The sequence below is a fragment of the Giraffa tippelskirchi genome, chromosome 12 (genome assembly GCF_054371585.1).
Source record: "Giraffa tippelskirchi isolate mGirTip1 chromosome 12, T2T-mGirTip1v1.2.pri, whole genome shotgun sequence".
NCBI classification, from domain to species: Eukaryota; Metazoa; Chordata; class Mammalia; order Artiodactyla; family Giraffidae; genus Giraffa; species Giraffa tippelskirchi.
Window position 1 is genome coordinate 52,590,748 of NC_137286.1, and position 19,727 is coordinate 52,610,474.

Sequence of the window (19,727 nt, forward strand, 5' to 3'; positions counted from 1 at the left end):
ATTGCAATTTTCCCCCCTTTTCACCAGCATTTATTTTCAGTGTTTTGAATGTAGCCATCCTAATGGTAGTTTTGACTTGCATTTACCTAGTGATTAATGCTCATTAAAGATGTTGAACATCTTTTCATGTGCTTTGGAGCCGTTTGTGTATCTCCTTTGGAGAAATGTCTATTCAAGTCCTTTGCCCATTCTTGAGTTGGGGATTGTTGTCGACTTTTACAGCTCCTCTGTTAACAGTATAACAAGCAGTTTGCCATAGTCCTGACTAAAATTCTTAATATTCTTCACATTGAGTCTGTTTGAAAGTAATTAACCCTGCACTTATTGTTGAATATCTAGGTTGCTTGAGTTTTTGCTGTTACTAATAACTTAGAAAATAATTTCTGTGGCTCTTTTTCTCCTGGGCTGGGTTGAGGAACATGAGCGTGTTTGTAGATCTTGCCAGTTTTCCTGAAGGGAATGTGAGTTTACAAAGCCATCAGTGAGTCAAGTTTGTATTTGTTTCATTGCAGACTTGATGAGGCTCATGTCATTTCATGGGCTATGTTTTGCCAATAAGTATAAAATAGCCCTTTGTTACTACTTTAGTTTTGTTTTTTTTTTGAGTTCTAGTAATGTAAGTATTTGTTCTGAGTCTTGGTAAGTGTCCTCCAGCATGAGGAAGAGCCAGTGGATGACGGAGGAGGTATGGGAATCCAGCCTTGGTCTTCAGCTGATTCTTGTGTCTCTATTTCAGGCACCATCATGACTCCAAGCGGAGGCGATCCGATGAATTTAGGCCTCAAAATTACCACCAGCAGGATTTCCGACGAATGTCTGATCACCGCCCCCCTATGGGCTACCACGGCCAGGGGCCCTCGGACCATCACCGCTCTTTCCACACAGACAAACTGGGGGAGTATAAACAGCCCCTTCCCCCCCTGCACCCCGCAGTCTCAGATCCTCGCTCGCCCCCTTCTCAGAAATCTCCTCACGATTCCAAGTCACCCCTGGATCATCGGTCTCCTTTGGAGAGATCACTAGAACAGAAAAACAACCCAGATTATAACTGGAATGTTAGGAAAACATAAAGGACCGCTTGGAAAGCAGGGGAGCGCGAGCGTCATGAAGCACCTGGACGTCTTTGGTCTGATCCACAGGAGCCGGTTACCCAGACCCGAGAGGGCGTTTCTGGACACGCGGCTGCCGTGAGCCTGCCGCTGAGGGAGCGCTCAGGGCGTGGGGGCCTTTGGCTCGGTCCGGCTTTGATTTGGGTCACCCCCTCCTGCACGTGGGCACCCATCGCATTCCGGCCTGGTCCTGGCCTCCCACTCGGATGGGTGCCAGGAGGAAGCGGTGATGCGTTTGTCTACCAGCTTCACAGGCTGTTTCCCAGTGAAGGCAGGAGAGGTCTTAGAGTGAATGTTTTGTCGCCCTGGACCTCAGTGCGGGGTCGGGGAAGGCACGTGTGCATGAAGGCTGCTGGGACCCGCTGGACACACGGGGTCTGTGCACTCTGATGAGACGGATGCTGCTGACGGGGCGAGGGGACGTGTGGGTGGGGTCTCGCACCACAGGACTTGCAGGGGAGCAGGTACCCCCTCAGACGTGTCCTCGGGAGAAGTGATACTCGAGCCTCACTGTGTGACAGCTGTGGTGCGGAGGGGCAGGGGGTGGGGAGCCACCTCCTCCACGGCCTCTTCCCCAGCAACACTAAATTTCCCCACACTGTGTCTCAGAGGTGTGGTCTCCTGCGTGGGCCTCCTTTACACCCCACCCCCACTCCCACCTCCACCCGGAAAGGTAGTGCCCGGGCGGTGGTTCTGGTGGTTCTGAGGATGGTGAGTCGCGGCACCACAGTGGCCTGGGTGTTTTGCCTGGGAGCTGCCTTGGGTGCGGGGCGGGGTGGGGCGGGGCGGGGTGGAGCCGCGTGGCCAGGGCTCGGGAATCCCCGGTGGATTCTGGCGCCCACACTGCGTGGTGACTGGAGAGGAGAGGGTGGGAGCAGGCTTGCACCTGGCTGGGCGCTGGGGAGGGGGTGGATGGGTTTCCCAGCCTGGACAGGGGGTTGGTGGTGTGGTCCGTGCAGCGGTGGGTCACCATCTGCAGCTCCTCTTGGTTCCCTTTGCACAGCCTGAAGAAGTAGGATTCATGGACTCACACATCTCCTGCCACTCCTGCGGTGGGTGGCCACATACAAGTCAGTTACTCCCTGTGGTGAACATGCTGCCACCGCTAGCTGGAGATCATTAGAGCTGAACTCAGAATCTTTTAGAATGAGGTCAAGCTAAGTCGAAACCTAAGTTCATTTTTCCCCTCAAAACTGGAAGCCTTCAAGGACAGGATGACTGAGCTGTAGATAGTAAGAGCTGGACTAGAGTGGAGGACGGGATGGGAGGCGGGTTAGCTGCAGTAGGTAAGCAGGCTCATTTCCCTTTCCTGGTTCTGGGGCCTTCCGTTCTGTTCACCTTAAATATAACTTGCCAGTATTATTAGAGTATCCAAAGGCCTTTCTAGACAGACAGAATAACTGACTTGAACGTGCAGTGAGCCTGTGAGTTTCCAGGCTCAGAGCTGGTGGAAACCCTTCCCTCGGTATACACAGGGTTACCCTCCCCACACTAACTGCCCCTCTCCAGGGGACTCCATGAATTATCATCACTTACTTGCCTGTGTCCCGGGCAGCACCACTCATGCCTTTACTGTTGCCTCACACGGTGAAGCAGAGGCGGCTTTGGGGGGCTCTTGGTCTCTGCTCCACAGAGCGTCTTCGGCTCGCCTGTGCCAAGGTCCTCGTGAGAGGCAGGGGCCGCACAGCTGGCGTGAGGAGCTCCGTGGGCTCACCACCTCCTGGTACTTGGGGTCATTCACTCTGGGCTTGTAGAGCACATGCCCGGAGCACAGCCCAGGGGACCACAGAGGAGCCCCAGCCATGGTCACCCCGCTGGGGCCATGCGTGACTACTGTGTGGGCGGAGATAGGAAACTGTGCCTCTGCTCCAGTTGGGTTCCCTGCCCACAGTACTGACACTACCTATGGTAGTCTTGCCCTGGCCAGAGAGGAAGGGCAGGCTGGCTTGTGGGTCCCCGAGCCATCAACGGGCCATGGGGGTCCACAGAGCAGGCCCCAGCTCAGCTTCCCCCGTAGGAGGTCGGGTCGTGATCCTTTCAGTTAGAGGGGCCGGTGGGGGGAATGGCAGGGCCTGCATTTCAGTTCTCAAGGCTTTTTTTTTTTTCCCTCTGAAGTTGTTGATAAGAGATGTGAGTTATTCCCAAAGATGTCTCATCATGAGGAAAGAGGAGCTTCCTTTTGTTCACATTCAGGACTTCTTGTGCCATATGCTGCAGCAAAAGGCAGTATCAGCCAGATCAGTGTTAAATTGATTACAGAAAGTACAGTATCCTCACAAAAGCACCTGTTTTAGGTGCCGGAGTGTGTTTGCAGAGTGGGTTGGGAGAGAGAAAGCATTTCCTCATTGTCGTCAGTCAGTATGAATACTATATGCTTCTGTCGAAACCAGAAATTTGCACAGATAGGAATTCTCTCACTTGTGGATGGGAGAAGCTGCCCCCGGAGTCTCTGAGGATGGTTTTCCATGGAGCCTGGCTCGGAAGGATGTAGTTACTAGGTAGAAAGAGCAGGGGCCAAGGAAGAGGAGAGTTAGTGCCACCAAGAACCTGAGCAGGAGCACGGATTCCCCTGTGTGCCTTCGTCCCCGCCAAGGATGCAGTAACCCCAGACTAGTCCCCACCGTTGGTCGCTGCCATGGGCTCCCTCTCCTTTCAGCCGTTCCTCCCTTCCACCCCCCGACGGGAACCCAGGACACCTCTCACGTCGTGCTGCAGACACGCTAACCTGATACCTGAGGGCCGCATCAGGGCGCATGGTGCAAACGCAACCCAGTTACGATTCACACAGCGACACGGAAATCCTACAGACCAAAACCCACTTGTCAGCAGGAGTGGTGGCCCCCCGGCCCATCTGGGGGTGGCCGTGTCGGCGAGGAGAGCCAGGCCAGGGGTGCAGGCTGCTTTAGTCCATCTGTGCCCCACTTGGTTGGGGACGGATGATTTTTCTTTATTGTAAAATTGTGGACTTTTAAAACCTGTTGACTAAACAGTAATTAATTTATATTTGTGAAAAATGCCACTGTCCTAGTGATTTCTGATGTAAATAATGTTGTTTATATAGTATGTATTAAATTTTCCTACATTGTAAAACTGCTGTACTTTTGACTCTTGTATATTAAAAAGTGTTACTGAGGATTTTTAGAATCAGGCGAACACATTGCATTGCACTGGCGTGACCCGTGACCACACTCACCTCATCTCCCTTCCTTCGGTCGCTGGATCATCGCGATTCTTGGGCAGCTTGTGGAATGGAGCGTTTCCCCTACCTGGGCCCCTGTTGTGTCATTGGGTCCAGGACCTAACACCACAGGTTCTAGACTTTTCTCCCAGTAGCAGAGGCTGACAGTCCCTGGCCAGCAGCTGCCTCCCTCGTCCCCTCCCTGTGCTTGCCAGGGTCCGTGTGGAGCGGCCACCCCCCGGGTCCCGGGTGGGTCACGCCGTGCGGGGACCCTCCCCGGCGGTCCCTGCAGCCCCCTGGAGGAAGCCAGACCGCCGGGTCTGAGCCAGCCTGCAGCCTCGTGGGTAATTTTACAGTTGGGCTGTATATTCTTGAAGGAGGAAAGAGCACTTTATAATGGAAACACTGACACAAATGTTAACTCAAGCGATTTGGCGCAGGGGCCGGCGCAGCTCCTGCAAAGCGCAGAGGAGGGAGGGTGGCACAGCCGTGGAGAGCCGTCTGCACAGGAGGCGGAGAGGCCTGCCAGACCCCAGGGGTTTCACCAACATTTCGTGACTTTGAAACCACACTTCAGCCTTCGCGAAGGTCTTCCTTTAATACCAGATAGGCCTGTGTGTCTGCTCAGAGCCTGGGGGTGAACTCTTGTGGCGGCCCGCCACAGTGCTGCAGGGGGCCTCCATCGCCTGGCTGCGTTGGGATTCCAGCGTAAGGAGTGGGTGTCAGAGACTCGAGGAAGAGCTCAGGATTCTTCCTGACCATAAACTTAACTCTCAATTGTGTTGCAACTCACAGCTCGCCTGGAACCACTATTGGAAACTTTAAGAACAAGTGCAATAATCAGCTTATGATTTACAATAGCAGCCAGGCTTCTAAACTGACCGCTGCCAAAAACGCCTGCCTTTTACTGGAAGGAGCAGGCTCAGGCCCCTCCCTGCTCCCTGGCAGGGCCCCCGCATGTCTGGCATCCGGGCAAGTCCTCCTCAATTAGCGCCAACAGAAAGGTCACTTACTGAAACACAAGGCCCCACAGTTTGCCAGACCTGCGGCTCCGGGTTCCGACCTGTGGCTCTTAAAGGAGCAAGACCAGCTTTGCCTGAGGCAGTTCTTCCACCAGGTTTTGAGGTTGGAAAACCACTGGGCTCACCTCCCAACCTCCATTTGTTCTGCTTTGTGAAGTGGGAAGAAGATACGGCTCACCTGGATAAACATCTGTAGAAACCCAGGCTTGTGGGGCCGCCCCCGCTGCTGCTGGTGGGGTCGTACCCTGGGCTGAGTCTTGGGGACTCCTGGTCAGTTCTGTGCCCCGTAACAGGACTTCATATGGAATACAGGCAAGTCCCTACCCTCCAGACTTCTGACCTCCAAGACAGGCAGAAAGCCACTTCCTGGGGCCAGAGCTGCCCCACAGAGGGTTCATACCTTTTTCTGAATTTCTTTTGTGACCCAAGAGGAAACTGTTACCAAAGCAGGGTCCCCACTGACCCCATGCACTGAGATGGCCTTGGGGGGCAGGAATGGTTTGGGGGCAGGCAGGGAAGCCATCCCTTGTCCCTTTGGCCCCTCTCTGTGCTATAAGACAGGTGGCCTTTTCACCTTCATTTGCACGTGAAGCAGACAGCTCCTAGGGTTAAGGGTGGTTTGTATGTGAGAATTCCCACCACAGAAAAGAGATTTGCAAGCCCTGAGGACCACCCGGAACAGTCAGCATCCATCAGTTCTCAGCTGTGGGGGGCGTGGGTCTGTCTAGGAGGGAAGGTTGGGGGGAACTAGAATGCAACAGCCCTCACCCTGGAGCCGACCTGACAATGGGAGCCGCCTGTCCTGGGAGCCCTGCAGGGGGGCCTCTACAAAGCCTGCTCTGGATGGAGATTAAACACAGGAGGAAGGCCAGTGGGGACTGGAACCATGTAAACATGGAGACAGAGACCAGCTCCAAGGCTCACAGTCTGGTGGGGGAGACAGAGCTGGGATGAAATCGTGAGAGCGAGGTTCTCCCCTGAACCAGGCTCTGTGCTAGGTGTTGTGACCCTGCCCTCTTTCAGCCAATTTCCTAGTTGGGAGATTGTGGGGGGCAGGCCCTGGACAAGCACACAATAGGAGGATGAGATGTCACATACATGCTAGGGAGAGAGAGCCGACCCAGGGAGGCATGGATCTGGGAGGTGGACACACTTGGCTTTGAACCAGTGGTGTTCTTGGGTGAGTTTGCCACCTCTCCAAGCCTCAGGCCAGGCTATGGTGACCTGCGTGAGGTCCCTGTGGGGGCCCCTTGGCATCTGTCGATATTATCAAAGGGACATGTTGGCACATCCTGAGGCTCCAGGGTCCCTTGGATGCAAGGAGATCCAATCAGTCCATCCTAAAGGAAGTCAGTCCTGAATATTCACTGGAAGGACTGATGCTGCAACTGAAGCTCCGATACTCTGGCCACCTGATGTAAAGAACTGACTCACTGGAAAAGACCCTGACGCTGGGAAAGATTGAGAGCATGAGGAGAAGGGGACGATAGAGGATGAGATGGTTGGATGGCATCACCCACTCGATAGACGTGAGTTTGAGCAAGCTCCAGGAGTTGGTGATGGACAGAGAGGCCTGGCGTGCTGCAGTCCAAGGGGTCGCGGAGTCGGACACGACTGAGCGACCGAACTGAGCTGAGGCTGCGGGGAACCGCGCCGGGAGACCGCTCTTGCCGCGCCAGCTGGGTGGTATCCGCCTTGGGTTTGGGGATCAGCGCCCGGTCTCTGATGGAGGGTCCTAGTGATGCGGTTCTAGAACCGTCCTGCAGAGGGCAGCAGATTCCCACTAGAAACGGCCGGCCCCGCCGCCCCGGGAATGAGCCCCCCGGGATGGGGCGGGGGTCGATCCCCGGGGCTGTGAGCCCGCACCCGAGCCAAAGACCTGGAGGCACCCTGTCCGTGCGGGCGTGTGGCGGGGCGGGGAGGGAGGCAGGGTGCCGGCTGCAGGGAGGGACGGCCTCGCCGGCCCCCACCGGCCGTGCCCCGCCACGGCCCACCCTCGGGAGGGCCTCAGCCAGCTGCGCAGGCTCTCTGCCCCCGGGGTGGTCCGGCAGCCCCACACGGTGGCCACCTCCCGCCATCCTGCGGGGACGCACGGGCTCCGCCAGCGCCAGCCTCTCCTCCCTCACAGCCCCACGCGGCAGCGGGCGGCGCCGCCCTGAGCCCGGAGGCCCAGGCATCCCTCTGCGGCTCCCTGTGACCTCCGCCTTAGCTCTAAGCTCGCTGGATGGGGTCCGAGGCCCTGCACGACCTGACCAGCTCTCCAGGATCATCTCCGTCTCCCGAGTCCCTCCGGCTGCAGCCAGCCCAAACCTTCCGGCCAAAGGCAAACCTTTGCCCCTGCAGCCTCAGATATCAGCAGATTGGCTTCCAGCCACTGTTTTCCCCGGCCTCCCTTGTGGCTCAGCTAGTAAAGAATCCGCCTGCAATGCGGGAGACCCAGGTTCGATCCCTGGGTTGGGAAGATCCCCTGGAGAAGGGAACAGCTACCCACTCCAGTATTCTGGCCTGGAGAATTCCATGGACGGTATGGTCCATTGGGTCGCAAAGAATCAGACACGACTGAGCAACTTTCACATCACTCACCTCCTGGCGCCTGACAAATCCTATTTCTCCCCAAGATGCAGCTCCAGCTTGGTTTCCTACGCAGCCTTCTCTGACCTGCTGTCCCTTCCCATCTATGTGCCGGCAGAGGCCCCGGGGTAATCCATTGCCCCCACATTGCCACCGCTGCCACCTGCTGAGAAGTGGGGCTCCCAGCGGGGCCCAGGTCTCCTTCACCTCCAGCCCTGAGCCCGGATTCCGTGAGGGCCCTGTGGGTGCGAGGCTTGGAGCTCTTTCTTGTGCAGTGCCCAGAGAGGGAACCCCGGGAGAGGAGCCCTGGAGGATGAGCGGGCTGGGGGCTCAGACCAGAGTTCAGGTCCCAGTCGGCAGGCCGCCTGGACCAGGGGGACATGTAAGGCAGACAGAAGCCAGTTCTGGGTGATGGAACAACTTCCCCAAGGCTGCCTGGCCTGTGGCGCATTAACTCTGCATTTGCTGGATTTTTAAGAAGGTCCAGGGAAACAACTGGAAGGGTGACGAGGCGATAGAGGCCTAGGGGAAAGATTGGTAAGCTGCCTTAGTTGCTCAGTCATGTCCAACTCTGCAACCCCATGGACTATAGCCTGCCAAGCTCCTCTGTCCATGGGATTCTCCAGGCAAGAACACTGGAGTGGGTTGCCATGCCCTCCTCCAGGGGCTCTTCTCAGCCCAGGGATTGAACCCAGGTCTCTCCCATTGCCGGCAGATTCTTTACCATCTTAGCCACCAAGGGGGGATGTATTAAATACCAGCAATTTGCTAACCATCCTCTCATCATAGCTCCTGGACTGGCTATGCTGGGCAGGCACATGGGTTCATGGTCCCCTGCTGCCTTAGCCCAGGAGGAAGGCACCCAGGTCCTGGCCCCAGGCTCGCTGTGCCAGGCAGGAGGGTGCAGCGGTGTTGAGGTCTAGGGTAGTGGCTGCAGCAGGGAGGGGAGCTCCGTGGGCTCACACAGGAGGGCCTGCGGAGCGGGGAGGAGACCCAGGGCCCTCAAAGCAACCTGGCTGCGAGTATGGGTGCCGGTGAGACCACCTAACTTCAGATCAGGCTGCTCCCCGATTGCCATGACCTGGGCCCGGTGTAAACCTCTGCAAGGTGGGGACCAGGGTTACCCGTATGATGGGGAGCAATGCCCGGCCGGGCCAAGCAACCTGCAGGGTGGGCCATCACCAAGGCAGCTGGCTCCTCGGGGCAGCCTGGGCCTGGTGACCTGTCCTGAGGTCCAGCCCACTCTCTGCCCTCCGTGCCCCGGGGGAGGCTGGAGATGAAGGCTCCGTGGGCCTCCCTGTCTCCTTTGGGGGCCACCTCTTCCCACAGTTCTCTGGGCCCCTGTGGCCCCCGGCCCCCACCCAGGGCCTCCCTGCCTCTTCCTCTGAACCCTGGCCTGGGTCACTCTATCCCCTGCTCGGAGCCAACGCCTCTTCACTCCCCGAGTCCTGCTTGGACAGCGGACACAGATGGGAATCAGATTAGCCAATTCCTGTCCTGCTGGGTGCTAGTTCAGCGTTTCCTATAGTTGGGGCCTACAGATACAGGGAGCGGAGGGCATCCTTTGAGATCTCTGCGTGCTAAGTCACTTCAGTCGTGTCCAAATCTCTGTGACTCTATGGACTGTAACCCGCCAGGCTCCTCTGTCCAGGGGATTCTCCAGACAAGAAAACCGGAGTGCGTTGACATGTCCGCCTCCAGGGGATCTTCCCAACCCAGGGATCAAACGCGTGGCTCCTGCATTGCAGGCGGATTCTTTACCGCTGAGCCACTGGGAAAGCCTTTGAGATCTCTAGCAGAATTTAAATTTCTTAATGTTTTCATTTCAATGAACATCTTTTCAGTCACTAGGAAGGGCAGGAGGGAGAAAAGAACCTGGGACGTGAGGGGTGTATTGGAGCTGAGAGATCCATGCTGGTTCTCCGGGTGGTCAAGGGGACTCAAGCCCACGACAGGCTTCCTAGGGTCTGCGGAGTCAAAGGCGGTGGTGGTGGGGTGCGGATGACCGGCAGCCAAGCTGGCATAGACCTTGGCCCAGGCGGCCCCATCTCTGACCTCCATCGCATGGGGAGGGCCAATTTAGCGTCTGCGAAACATCACCCATTGCTTAAATTAATGCTATCCCTTTGTGTTTTATTGGCCTTGTAGTTTTGTTTGGGATTAATTAATAAATGTGTCTTGATTTTATAGTTGAGAGAAGCTATAATTATAAAGATTCTATCCCTACCTCATAAATTATCAAATAAACTCCAGCCCCGGAGAGGCCTGGGGAATATTGGCCCCTAGAAAGCATCTGGATGTCATGTGTGTTTGGGAGCCGCGAGCTGGTCGTGACCTTGACCTATGAGTGAAGGAAGCTACCTGAGCCACAGGCCGGTGGGCAGATGCCCCATCTACAGAGGGTCGGTTACCGGGTGCCGGACTTTGGGCCTGTTGCTTTATTGTGTTTCTCCTTGAGTCCTCATGAAATTGCCATGAGGTCGGATTTTCCCCCATTTTCCAGCTTGGGATCTGGAGGCCCAGAGACTTGGAGTGACTCACCCGAGATCACACAGAGAAGTGGTGGAGGTCAGATTCCATTCCAGCTGCTCCTGCCTCTAAAGGCAGAGCTGGTCCCTGCCCTGTCAGTGACTTCTCTGACTGTCTTCAAGTGCCTCCAGTGGATGTTATCTTATCCTCCTGATGGCCCTGTGACCCTGTCTGGGTCCTTCCCTAGGACTAGAGATGGGGTCTCAGGGCCAGCATGTGACTGGCTCAAGGCCAGAGAACAAGGCAAGCAACGTGAGGACCAGCACTGGGCCAGTTCCCCTGGCGGTTCTCATCTCCTCCTTGCTGTTGCACCCTCTGTGATCTGTCCCAGGCGGGTGGCCTGGGATCCCTGCTGTGTCCCCAACAGAGAGCCCAGACCTGGACACATCATAGGGCCTCACTGAATGCATTGGACTAAATGAAGTGTCCCCAAGCAGACATGCAGGGGACTCGCCTACCAGAGTCTGTGCAGACGAGAGAGAAGGGAAGGTTGGATACCCCCAGACGTAGGGGCCTGCCTGGAGGGACCTACCGCCCACCTCCTCCCACCTGGGAAGGATGCATCTACTCAAGGAGGCAGATGTTGGGGCTGCTCTGTCCTGCGGGCCTTGGCATTGACCCTGGTGGTCCAGGCACCCCCAGCCTTGACTTGAGGGCTGCCTGCTCGCCAGGCCTGTCTGATGGAGCCCAGGAGTCCAGTCACCTGAGCCTGAGGAAGGAGGCAGCTGGACGGGGCTCCTTCGTGACCCACCAGTCCTTGGATCAAACAGTCGGCAGGGCCCCTGGTACGCGGCAGGTGGCACTAGCTGGGGCAGGAGTGGGGTGGGGGGCTCCAGGTTCCATGTGTTTGGGAGTGGGATCCACACTGGCAGCTGCAACAAGGCCATTCCCCAGCTGGGGGGCTGATGACTGCCACTGGACGGTGGTGACCCCGCTGAGGATCCACAGGTGCCTTTGACCCCAAGGATCTCAGACTTCAGATCTGGGGGACCCTCTTTGCCCTCCTCTTTCTCTCCAGGGCCCATCGGCGTCCCCCTACCCACCCAGCCTGCAGGGGAGGGTCTGGCCCCATTCCCTGCTGCCTCCAGGGCAAGCAGAACCTTGGCTTGACACCACCGCTGCTTTGGGGATCCTCAAGGGAGAGGCAGGTGGGTGGCATGGGGTTTACCTGGAAACCAGAGTGATGGCCTCTGCTTTCTGGGGCACTTGTGAAAATGGTCACAGCAATTGCAAGTTCAGGGCAGGTGCAGAGGTCGGCATTTTGTCTGCAGAGGACACACAGTCATCTTCCCTTACGGGTGAGAGCGCTGAGGCTGAGAACCATCACAGGTCACCTGTCACACAGTCAGGAGGGGCCTGGTCTGGCCCCAGAGCCTGCACTCTTCTCTCTGCCCAGGTGTCCCCATGCCAGGATGCCAGGTGCCATCTGGGCCCACCGGACCCAAGGCCCAAGCCTTGCTCTGAGCTGAGGGCCTGGCCCTGGGCCGGCTGGGATGGGTCCAGTCAACCAAACTCTCGCTGTTTCCTTTCCGATGAGCTGCAGACTACTTCTCTACCAACTTCCAATCATCTTAATCCTTTGAGAGTCCTGCCTTCAGGGGGGTCCCCCTCGGCCCGAGCCAGCTCACCCACGTTCATAAAACGCCCCAGCCCCAGAGACAGCTGATGCTGATGCTGGGCTTGTGTGCAAGAGGAGCCTGGCGTGAACTTGAAACCCAGGCCCCGGCCTGTTTCTAGCAGACGATTTGAGTGTGTTCTTCCCCAGGCAGATCTGCTTGGCCAGACTCCTTTGCTTTGGCTACAGGGGGTGGCCTGGGGAGGGCTCTGATTCCTGCGGGAGGGAGGGACGAAGGGGACAGAAGTGAGTTCAAATGCAGAATCCATGAGGCTTCCCAGCACGACTCTGGGTGAGGCTGGAGTGACGCTGGGGGACATGCCTGCCTCCACACATCATGCCTTGCACACCTGCTGGCCCGTACACTTTCTTAACTAAGCCCATCCTCTGAGACCATCTTTTTTATAGCCTGGTGGGCTATAGTACATGGGGTCGCAAAGAGTCGGACGTGACTGAAGGATGAACATATAGTGCGACATGGCTGAAAAAAAGAAAAAAATGAAAGTGTTAGTTACGCAGTCAGTTCTGTGGCCCCATGGACTGCAGCCCACCAGGCTCCTCTGTCCACAGAATTCTCCAGGCGAGACTATTAGAGTGGGTAGCCAGTCCCTTCTGCAGGGGACCTTCCTGACCCAGGGATGGAACCCTGGTCTCTTGCATTTCAGGCAGATTCTTTACTGTCTGAGACTGTGCTGAGGGAAAGCCAGCACAGCATGGCTACTGGTTTCAAACTGCTTAGTGAGGGACCCGTCTCGCCAAGGAGAATACAAGGCAACATCTTTGGTCTCGGTCACATCCCCCTGCACCCATGATCATGGAACCCGATGAATCAAGGGACACGCACAATGGCAAAGGCAGGATGAGGGCCGGGTCTGGCGGCCTCTCTGTTCTGCCAGGGCACCAGGACCCGTGTGCGAGGCGATTTATGAATGTTAGCTCATTGGATTTCTGTAATGGCCTTGGGAGGTAGGTACTCATAATTCCATTTTACAAATAAGGAATCCAAGGTTCAAAAAAATCCAAGGGAGACCACACAGTCAGCGACGGGCAGAGCCAATCTAGATGCCAAGTCGGCTGGCCGCCTGGGACCAAGAGCCACCCTGTCCCCACCCTGCACGCTGGCCTGACTGATGAGACCGCTCTGGGCTGGCTCCACTTGTTCTCATGCCAGAATCTGCCCCCTTCATTATGAATGACCCACGCTCCTCTGTGTTTAATGGCCCTTTCTCTCCTGTCTTCCATCCTTAGGAATCTGTCCAAGTTCCCGGTGAGTGGGGATGGGGCGGGGAGAGGGCCTGAGCTCTGTCTGCTAATGCATTTACCTCCAGGCTCAGGGCCTGGGAGCGTCTCTGCTCCAAACCCAGCCCATGGAGCCAGAGGAAGCCACTTCTTGGGAATCATTTAGCTCATGACTCTGTGTTCCATATTCACGATGAAATGCAAATTTCCATGTTCAGGAGGGCAGCGAGTGGCATGGTACTTGGAAAGAATTCCAGCTGGTTGAGTTTAAGGTCCTGAACACATTCCAAACCAAGCCTCTTATCTGGCGAGCGCCACAGCCTTTTCATCTGATGGCCGGATTTTTTTCCTGATTTTTTTTTTTCTCCTCTCTCCTGTGTGCCCCAGCTTCTTAATAATTTGTTCTCCTGTGCTGGCCAAGTGCCAACAGCTCTTGGTGGTACTCCCCCCCCACCCCATTAGTGTTCATTTCATCCCAGTTTCTAGTCAGGGTGACTGGCCTATCAATTTGGGTGACTGGGTAACTGGGTAAGGTGTGTGGGGGATGTCCCAGCTTTTTCGTGTCTCTTCCAAGCTGGTTCTTCCTCCCAAAGCCCAGACACCTGGTTCTCTCTGCTGTGTGTGTGCTAAATCGCTTTAGTGGTGTCCGACTCTTTGCGGCCCCATGGACTGTAGCCCGCCAGGCTCCTCTGTCCATGGGATTTTCCAGGCAAGACTACTGGAGTGGGTTGCCGTGCCTCGCTCTAGGGGATCTTCTCGACCCAGGGATTGAACCCGCATCTCCTGTGGCTCCTGCATTGCAGGTGAATTCTTCAGCGCTGAGCCACTGGGGAAGCCCCCCCCCCCCAATAATGTGTGTGCTAAGTGGCTTCAGTCGTGTCCGACTCTTTGTGACCCCATGGACCCTATGGAACCCACCTCTCTTAAGTCTCTTGCTTTGGTCGGAGGGTTCTTTACCACTAGCGCCACCTGGTCCTCTGCAAGCTCTGGTGGTCTGCTCACTGAGGCCCGTGGTTCTCTCTGGGAGCCTGCTTGATTAAGCACGAGGCTCAGAAAGGGCTCCCCTTCTACTTCAGCTTTGGAGTGGTGTGCATGCTCTCTGTCTTGGCTCACCTCGCTCCCAAGCTTCCAGGGTTCCTGCAGCCCTCTGCCCTCCCCTCTCACCCACCATTTCACTCAGCCTCTCTGGCCTTAACGTAGAGTGACTCCAACACTGGGCACTCGCTGTGTGCCAGGCCCTGATCTTACTGCCTCACGGGGATTTACTTGCTGAATCTTCAGACAACCCTATGGGATGGGCACCCCCCACTTTATAAGGGAGCTGATGGAGGCTCAGAGAGGTTAATGACTGGTCCAAAGACACGGAGCTGGGAAAGTGGAAAGGCTGGGACGTGGCCTGGCACAGTGCAGCTCATCTGCCACCTGGCCTTTAGTATAACGGACTGGCAGGGATTTGGGTGGCAAAACACACCTCAGTGTATGTGCTGGCCCTGCCCTTACTAAGGAACCCTGGGCCAGTCAGTCCATCTTTCTGAACCTCTCTTTTTGAGTCTGTAAAATGGGCGCACATTTTACACACGCATATACACACCTGATTCATTGGATAGCTTTAAAGTGGGATGATTCTGTGTTTTTTAATAATTTCTTTTTCTGATAGGGATCATTTTAAAAATCTTTGTTGATTTTGCTACAATATTGCTTCTATGTTTTTTGGTAATGCTGTATGCTTTTTATGATGTTATATGTTTTTATGTTTTTTGCTCCCAAACAGGGATCAAACCCACACTCTCTGCACTGGAAGGTGAAGTCTCTACCACTGGACCACCAGGGAAGTCCATGTGCTGTGCTGTGCTTGGCTGCTTCAGTCGTGTCCAACTGTGTGTGACCCCCATGGACCACAGCCCACCAGTCTTCTCTGTCCATGGGATTCTCCCGGTAAGAATACTGGAGAGGGTTGCCATGCCCTCCTCCAGGGGATTTTCCTGACCTGGGGATCGAACCTATGTCTCCTGCAGTGGGAGGCAGGTTCTCTACCAGAGCGCCACCTGGGAAGCCCAGGGAAGTCCCTGGGTGTAATGTGCACACACCCAGCAGAAAACCTTGCCCCAGGCAAGCTCTGGTCCTCTGCTCACCGATGGGCCCTTGGCAGTGCTGCCACCGATTACCTGGGTGGCAGGTGAAGAGGGGGACCTCTGGGGAGGGAGGCAGCTAATCCCAGCTCCAGGGTCCTGCACTGATGGGAGAAGCTGAGATGACTCCTTCCAGATCTCAGGCCAGCCCACCCAACTTCCTCCCAATTGCTTTCCATGTTCCTCCACCACGTGGTCATGTTTTTGGGATGGTGCCAGCTTTGCAAGAGAACCTGGATCCCTCAAGCCCCAAAGACAGCTCATAGCAAGGAAAGTAATTTCAGAGAATAGGGGGCTTTGGTTGTTTAATTGCTTCCCCTTCTTCAGGCATTCACAACACTCAACTCACACACACACACCCATATGCTGCTCCCTCCCAGGTATACACACCCTGGGGTCACCCACCATCCCCCCGCCCCCGAAAGGGGACACCCACCACCCCCAAAGGAACCGACCTGACGTCCGTTCAGAAAACAAACGCTGACACACAGTCCAAAAGAAAATAACAAAACAAAAAAAACCCCAAACTTTACTTGCATTTAGCCATTAATAAATAATTTACAGTATGTACACGCGGTGACACTCCACACAGGTCGCAGACGCGGGACACAGTGAGGGGCCCCCACTTCCAAGCAGAATGTGATCAAACACAACCAAAATAAAGTGCTTCACTTTTTACTTCCAACGTAGGGACCATCTAAAAACCAGCAGGGAGGGGCCGGGGCCACACTCCCGCCCGCCCGCCCGCCCAGCCCGCGGCTCGGCAGGGCTCCGAGGGGACCTCTGGGAGGGGGAGGCGGGGACCAGTCCGCAGCCTCCTGGGCCAGTGTATGAGAGGTCCCCGGGGTCAGCAGAGGGCGGCCGGCGGGGCGGGGGGCGGGAACCAGTGACGGGGGTGCGGGGCTTCCGGAAGGGGGGCCCTCGGGGGCACGGCCACGCCTTTGGGGGCGGAGCCCAGCGCGCGGCAGTCTCCGGGGGTTCTCTGAAACAGCAGTGGAGGCGGGACTGGTCTGGGGCTCCTCGGATGGACAGCCTGGCTGACCTACGGTGGGGAAGTCTCCTGGCCGTGTGGCCGCGGGGCTTAAGAGGAAGTCCGAGCTGGAGGGGACCCTGCCACGGATGCTAAGGGCTGAGACGTCTTCCCGCTCCTCTCCCCAGAAGGCAGACGTGTGGGTGGGCAGGGTGGGGAGCAGGGCTCTGGGGCGGGGGCAGCAAGCGAGGAGAAAGCAGAGGATGAGGGCAGGCCAGCTAGCCCTCTCCGCTGGGTCCCCGGTCCACAGCCTGCGGCCCCAGCCTCTCTGCCCACCGGCGCTTACCACCTGCTGGGGAGGACCAGACTTCAAGGCGGTCGTTCTCCGTGTAGACAATTGAGAAACAAAGGTTCGGCTTCCCAAGGGCGGTAGACGGGAAGGGAGACAGGAGGACGGACAGTGGGGGTAAGGGGCCAGAGCAGGTCATCGCTCAGAGCACATGCCCTCATGCAGGGCCCGGTTACGGGGGCCCAAACCTGTGCCCAGCTAGGGGGCACCTGATAGTCTCTCCTGGGCTCACGGGGAGGCCACGGGCGGGAAGACACGAGGAGGGTGCAAAGTTTTGGCCAAAGGGTTCCCTCAGTTTTCTACAGATGCCAAGCAGTGCCCTGGGGCGTGTCCTAAAAGCTCAGCAGGAAGGGATGCCCTGCTCAGGGGTCCAGCCTGGGCCCGCCGCCGCCCCGCCCCGTGTGTGTGAGTGTGTAGAGTGTGTGTGCGTGCAGTGGGCGCAGGCGGCCCCGGGGGCGCGTGTGCAGCAGTCAGCCGGGCCTCTTTCAGTGCATTGCAGGGGTGGGAGCAGCTTGACATGCTGCCCACGCCCAGGATCTCTGGCGTGGGGGGGGGGGGTTGGGTTTCGGGTGGGGGCCAGGGCTCTGATCAGCACAATCACACGATGGGGCGCGCGGAGAAGGGGGCAGGGGGGGGTGCAGCTCGCTCTCTGCGCAGCTGGAGGTCACACACGTCACAGCACCCGTCGCCACAACCCGGTCGCAGGCCCCTAGGGGGGCGGGGCGGGGACACCCCACGCCCCCAGCCCTCGCCAGCAGGCAGCCCAAGGCGGCGGGGAGGCAATCACCCGCGGGGACCGCGGGGCCAGCGGGAAGCCACCAGCCCCCCCACCCCACCCCGCCCCATGCAGTGAGGGGCCGCCCCCGCGGTCCATCCTAGGCGGCCCCCGGGAGCGCGGGGAGCAAGGCCAGGAGCAGAAGGGTGCTGAGGAGGGGCCAGGGGGCTGGGAGGGGCCCGGGGGTGGCCCCCGCCCGGCCTGGCGGCTCCCGAGTCCTCGCGTACAGGTGCAGCTTGTCCTTGTTGGAGTGAAGCATCTTGACGTCCTCCAGGGCGTAGTAGGCGGCCAGCGTGAAGTTCACGTCCCCTGTGGTGAGCAGGTCGAAGACGCAGGCCTGGTAGTACAGGTCCTCCACGGGCAGCTTCTCTTTGCACTTGGCCACGGCCGTCTCGTAGGGGAAGGTGTCCGGGGCTGGGGACGCGGGGCTGGCGGCCGGCGGCTGCGGGGCGCCGGGACCCTCGGCCGCGCCGGCTCGGAAGGCCTGGAAGTCAATCTGCTGGTTGAGGGGGCAGCCCCGCAGGCAGAGGTAGAGGCCCTGGCTGTCGCGGTCCTCCACGGCGTTGACCACCTCCTCGGGCATGCGCACGGCGAACGTCAGGTAGCGGCCCACCTGGCGCACCACGATGGTGGTGCCGATGTACTTGGCCTGGATCTCCACGTGCTGGCCCGACACCTTCTCGGTGATCTTCAGGCTGTTGGCCCCGTGCTTGTCCCCGCCGTTCTTGGAGCCGTCCGCGAAGGCAGCGGGCAGCTCGTCCATCTCGGCCTGGTACACCTTCTGGTCCACACACTCCTGGAAGTTCTTGAAGATGATGGTGAGCTGCAGGCCAGAGGGCACAGAGACAGAGAGGGGTGAGATGGTGCTGGTGACTGCCGGGCGAGGAGGCCCAGCCCTGGACTCATCATGAAGCTCTGCACTGAGCAGGAGACCGCGGGACGCTCCAGACCGTCCCTTCCCTAGTGCAGAGAGACCTGCACTATTGTACATTTAATAGTTTTCTTTAAAACAATTTGTTAATTTTTTTTTAATTATTATTTATAAAGGGAACTTTATAAAGTACTTTTCTAAATATAAAAGCAGCTCATTTACTATATGCACAGAGGAGTCATAAAACAACAAGCAGGGCTAATTAAAATTAAAAGGTCTTTATGAACTGTGGTAGGTTGAATAATAGCCTCCAAGATATCACGCCCTAAACCCCGGAACCTGTTAAAACTCCAATACTTTGGCCACCTGATGGGAACAGCTGACGCATTGGAAAAGACCCTGATGCTGGGAAGGATTGAGGGCAGGAGGAGAAGAGGGCGACAGAGGATGAGATGGTTGGATGGCATCACCAACTCAATAGACATGAACTTGGGCAAATTCCAGGAGATGGTGAGGGACAGGGAGTCCTGGTGTGCTGCAGTCCATGGGGTCGCAGAGAGTTGGTACACGACTTGGCGACTAGACAACAGCAGCAATGGCAAATGGGATTTTACAGGTGGGATTAGGTTAAGGACACTGAGATGCAGAAATGATCCTGATGGACCCTAAGTGTAATCACATGTGTCCTCGTAAGACAGAGGCAGGAAATCTGACTGCAGAAGAGAAGGCGGTGTTTCCACGGCGGCAGAGACTAGAGGGATGCGGCCACAAGTTGAAGGATGCTGGCAAGCAGCTGAGGCCTGGAAGAAGCCCCCAGAAGGATTGGCCCGGCCAACACCTTGAGCTTTTTAAAGACTCGTTTCAGACTTTTCACCTTCAGGAGTATAAGGGGCTCAGTTTCTGTCTGAATCACTTAGTTTGTGGTACTTGTTATAGCAGTGATAGGAAACTGATACGGTCCACAACCAAAGGACTGTAAGCCCAGGGCTGAACATAACAGCAGGTAGAACAGAAGAGACTGATGTTCACAGAAAGAATGAGCAGGCAAAGTCCACACGGAGAGGCAGAGGCCAGCAGAGGCCACGGCGGTGGGGCTGACCCGAGGGGTCTCCCAGCCTGGCCTTGGCAGGAGCAGGAGGAAGAGGTGGGAGAGGGAGGGACTGGTCAGCAGATGGGAGACGGGGGGCTCCAGGCAGAAAGGACAGCTGCGGCCAGGGGAGAAGGGAGGCCCATTTCTGCTGAGCCTGCAGCCGGGACAGGGGCTGCGCTGAGCTGCTGGAGAAGCAGAAGGCCAAGTAGCTCCCAGGCCGCCCACCCTATGACTTTTTTGGCCAGAAATGCCCAGGGGCTGCAAACCAAGAGCCCAGTCC

The 19,727-nt window shown here is 57.1% G+C and overlaps 2 protein-coding genes and 1 long non-coding RNA gene across 15 annotated transcripts in view; 2 read left to right on the top strand and 1 right to left on the bottom strand.

Moving 5' to 3' along the window:
• CHD2 (chromodomain helicase DNA binding protein 2) overlaps positions 1 to 4,199 on the top strand; it is a 113,640-nt gene extending 109,441 nt beyond the window's left edge. For all 12 annotated transcript variants that reach the window (XR_014071334.1, XM_081550380.1, XM_081550382.1 and 9 more), the window contains one exon: positions 737 to 4,199. Coding sequence is in view for 11 of the 12 variants with exons in the window: in XM_081550380.1 (XP_081406506.1) it covers positions 737 to 1,070 (334 nt within the window). In the remaining variant the exon portion in view is untranslated. The remainder of the gene's footprint in view (positions 1 to 736) is intronic.
• A 2,226-nt stretch (positions 4,200 to 6,425) lies between these two features.
• On the top strand, positions 6,426 to 16,077 carry LOC145529769 (uncharacterized). Its single transcript, XR_014071335.1, has 2 exons — positions 6,426 to 6,838; positions 15,035 to 16,077. It is a non-coding gene; the product is annotated as an uncharacterized LOC145529769 (long non-coding RNA).
• The window catches only part of RGMA (repulsive guidance molecule BMP co-receptor a), a 49,375-nt gene continuing 45,538 nt past the window's right edge, over positions 15,891 to 19,727 (bottom strand). For both annotated transcript variants that reach the window (XM_081550392.1, XM_081550393.1), the window contains one exon: positions 15,891 to 18,309. In XM_081550392.1, the coding sequence (XP_081406518.1) occupies positions 17,587 to 18,309 (723 nt within the window). In that variant the 3' untranslated portion in view covers positions 15,891 to 17,586. The remainder of the gene's footprint in view (positions 18,310 to 19,727) is intronic.